The 3,444-nt window shown below is 40.2% G+C and overlaps 1 protein-coding gene across 3 annotated transcripts in view; it reads right to left on the bottom strand.

Annotated features, from left to right (window-relative positions):
• FAM175A (family with sequence similarity 175 member A) overlaps positions 1–3,438 on the bottom strand; it is a 23,296-nt gene extending 19,858 nt beyond the window's left edge. For 2 of the 3 annotated variants that reach the window (XM_006768671.2, XM_015567161.1), the window contains exons 1-2: positions 3,211–3,438; positions 1,210–1,300 (exon numbers count right to left, since the gene is read on the bottom strand). In XM_006768671.2, coding sequence (XP_006768734.1) covers positions 1,210–1,300; positions 3,211–3,213 — 94 coding nt within the window. In that variant the 5' untranslated portion in view covers positions 3,214–3,438. Of the gene's footprint in view, positions 1–1,209; positions 1,301–3,151; positions 3,172–3,210 lie in introns of those variants that run through there. The other variant, XM_015567160.1, reaches the window with a different exon arrangement.
• Positions 3,439–3,444: the final 6 nt, after the last annotated feature.

The following is a 3,444-nucleotide window of genomic DNA, read 5'->3' as shown; positions in this document are numbered from 1 at the left end:
AGGTAGGGGGGTAAGAGATCAACCAAAGGACTTGTATACATGCATATAAGCATAACCAATGGACATAAGACACTGGGGGATGGGGGAGGCTAGGGGACTGTCTTGGGCGGGGGGAAAAAATGGACACATATGTAATACCCTTTGTAATAAATAATAAAATAAAAAAAAGTTAAAAAAAAAAAAGAACAAAAAAGGTTCATACCCTTTGACATTATAATCATATTGCCAGGAAAATATCTATAACAAGGAAAATATCTATACAAGGATGTTCGCTGTAGTATAACTTATGATAATAAAAATTGGAAATAACTCTGATTATAATTTACTTATTTTAAGGACTGCTGAAAGTCCATAGAAGTAAGGCCATAGAGAATACAATGCAGTTATAAAAAATGATAGAGGGTAATTTAACATGGGAAAATGGTCATAACACAATGTTGTCATGATGCAAATTTTTTATAAAGTACACCACCAATTTTTGTTTAAAGAAATATGCTCAGGCCCTGGCCAGTGTGGCTTAGTTGATTAAGTGAGCGTTGTCCCATGTACCAAAAGGCCGCTGGTTTGATTCTTGCTCAGTGCACATGACCGGGTTATGGGGTAGATCAGTAGAAACATATTTAAAGAAAAAATGTTCAAAAAAAGCTGTATATGTTAATCAGAAAACTCCCTTATATATTTTAAAGCTCTCTTTTTCCTCTTTTCCCCCCTCAAAGAACAGCTGCCATCATTGTTTTCCCACAGTAATGTTATATGCTTACATCCCCAACTTTTTCTGCTTTAGACTAGGCCATGGCCATAATTTTAATTGAGAAATGAGGACAAGCCTGAATGGTGTTGCTCAGTGGTTGAGTGTTGACCAATGAACCAAGGGATCATGGGTTTGATTCCTGTTAGGGCACATGCCAGGTTGTGGGCTTGCTTCCCAGTAAGCGGTGTGCAGAAGGTAGCTGATAGATGATGTTTCTTTCTCATCAATGTTTCTATCTCTCCATCACTCTCCATTCCTCTCTCTCTCAAATCAATAAGAACATATTAAAAAAATATATATATTTTTAAGTTGTTTTTTTAAAGAGAAATAAAGGCAATGTGGTCTTTTAAAATCTGCTTTTAAAAAATTTTTGTTTTTTAAATCAATTTTAAAAGTAATTTATGTTGACCTCTTTTTAGCATAAACCATCAATAATAGGAGACAAAGAAGTTACTCACCTATTGTATAAATAACTTCAACATCATCCATTTGGGAATCAGTAATGCTATTCTTGGCTTCACCTTTCATTTCCCCAAGGAGAAAACCTTCCTATGGATAAAAATAAGAAAGGGTAAATATATGGAATATACTGATAGTATGACCATTCAGTCACTTAACTAACCAATCTCTCAAGTATTTAACAATGTATACAGTATGTGCTTCCAGCTTGGGGGCACAGAAAACAAAGACTAGATGCATTCTAAGTTTAGTTGGGAAACATGAACAGTTAAATAAAAATGAGTAGAGACTGTAAGTGCCACTGTAATTTCAGCATATTTGGGAGAATAAAAGTTTAAAGCCAGAAATGAGCACACAATGCCTGAGGAATGAGGAGCAGGGCAGTTTGCCTGGGAACTGAAGGCTCCCATTTGTAAGGAAATCATAGATAGGAATAACACCAGTAATGGAACATCCCAAATGACTAGCCAAGGACTCTGAATTGATAGCACGTGCTTCTGGGAGCCAGTGGAGGCTTCTGAGCCTATAAAATGACAATGATCAATGCTTTTAGATTAAAAATCGTGCAAAACATTAAAGACTTGAAATTCAGTGTCAGAGTCTTTCTAAAAGGGGAGCTGAAAAAAAAGAAAGAAATAGCCCAGCCAGCGTGGCTCAGTGGTTGAGCGTCGACCTATGAACCAGGAGGTCAGGGTTCGATTCCTGGTCAGGGTACATGCCCGGGGTTGTGGGCTGGATCCCCAGTGTGAGCATGCAGGAGGCAGCAGATCAGTGATTCTCTCTCATCATTGATGTTTCTATCTCTTTCTCTCTCTCCCTTCCTCTCTGAAATCAATAAAAACATAAATTAAAAATATCTATTAAAATCCATCTGATTAATCTACATTCCTACAATTCTTTCCTGCTAAAACAATGGTGATTTCTTTTGAGTGCTGGAGAGTTCACTTATTTCTCTTGGCACTTTTAAAGACCCACGTGCTTGACCAACAATGAAGATTTTATTGTCATTATAATTAAAAACACTTTTTCCTCCCCATTTCATTAAAGAAGAGCACAAAAGGAATGTTTCCACGATGTGAGGTGGACAAAAGGGGAACCAAATCCAGAACTTTACGCTCTAGTACTCTAGACAAATCCTGGGAAAGGAAGCGGGACAACACAAGTATGATTAGAAAGTCAGCCTTCAGCCCCGGGGCTTGGTGGCTGCGTGCACACCCATGCACACCCATGCACCAGGGGGCCACTGGTTTGAGTCTCTGTCAGGGCACACACGGCCGGTTCCGGCTCCTTCCCCGGCAGGGAGCATGCAGGGGGCAACCAATCCACGTTTCTATCTCTCCCTCTCCCTTCCCCTCTCTCTAAATATCAATACATATTTTAAAAAGGAAAAAGAAAATCACCCTTTAAAGACTAAAGGAAACAGATTTAAGAAACAAGGGCCTAGCATTATGACCCTTTCCAAGGGCTAATATGCTACAGAGGACTTAAGGACCCATTCTGTTTACATTTACACCAAGACATTCCAAAATAATTTCCGCAGCTACATACATTTAAAAGAGTCCTATTTGCCTTTTCTAGGTGTTAATCAAGGTTATTTAAGAAATGACTAGAGTTTGTTCAGTATTTTCTAAACTATTAGCAAGTTATTAAGCACTTACTCTAGGGCACTACTTCCTGGGCTCAAAGTTTTAGTGTTTAATTTTCATGAAAAATACGTTTTAAAAAATAGACACTGTATTTTTAAAACTACTTCAGAGGGTTTTAACCGAGGGCCTAGGGCAATTATATGAAATAAGCATTTAAAATCTACTATTTGAGCATAACTATTTAAATCATAACTGAAAGCATCAGAAAAGGAACTAGCTGAGGCCTTACAATTTAATAATGTAATACTGATGCAAACGTCAGAGATCCGATACCCAATTAGGCTTTTTCACCCACTTAGATTCCCCCCAAAATGGCCCCTGGGTGCAGCGCCTCTGTATCCCGTAACCGGCTACCATTTCAGCGAACTCGGCGGTGGTGAGAACGACTGTCGGTAACGGAAGACAGGGAGCCGGCCAGCCCCAGCCCGGGCGGCCGAACGCGGTGTGCTTTCTACTCACAGCCGGCCGGGCCGGGAAGGGGGGCGGGGGAGAGAGTAATGGGGTGTGCGGGCCACTCGGTACGGGCTCGGAACCAACGCTGCTTCGCAAAGGGAGGGCTCATCCCGCAAAGATCTTGCGGGCGGGAGG

Source organism: Myotis davidii, unplaced genomic scaffold, assembly GCF_000327345.1.
Source record: "Myotis davidii unplaced genomic scaffold, ASM32734v1 scaffold420, whole genome shotgun sequence".
NCBI lineage: Eukaryota > Metazoa > Chordata > Mammalia > Chiroptera > Vespertilionidae > Myotis > Myotis davidii.
This window is presented reverse-complemented; position numbering and strand designations above follow the sequence as displayed.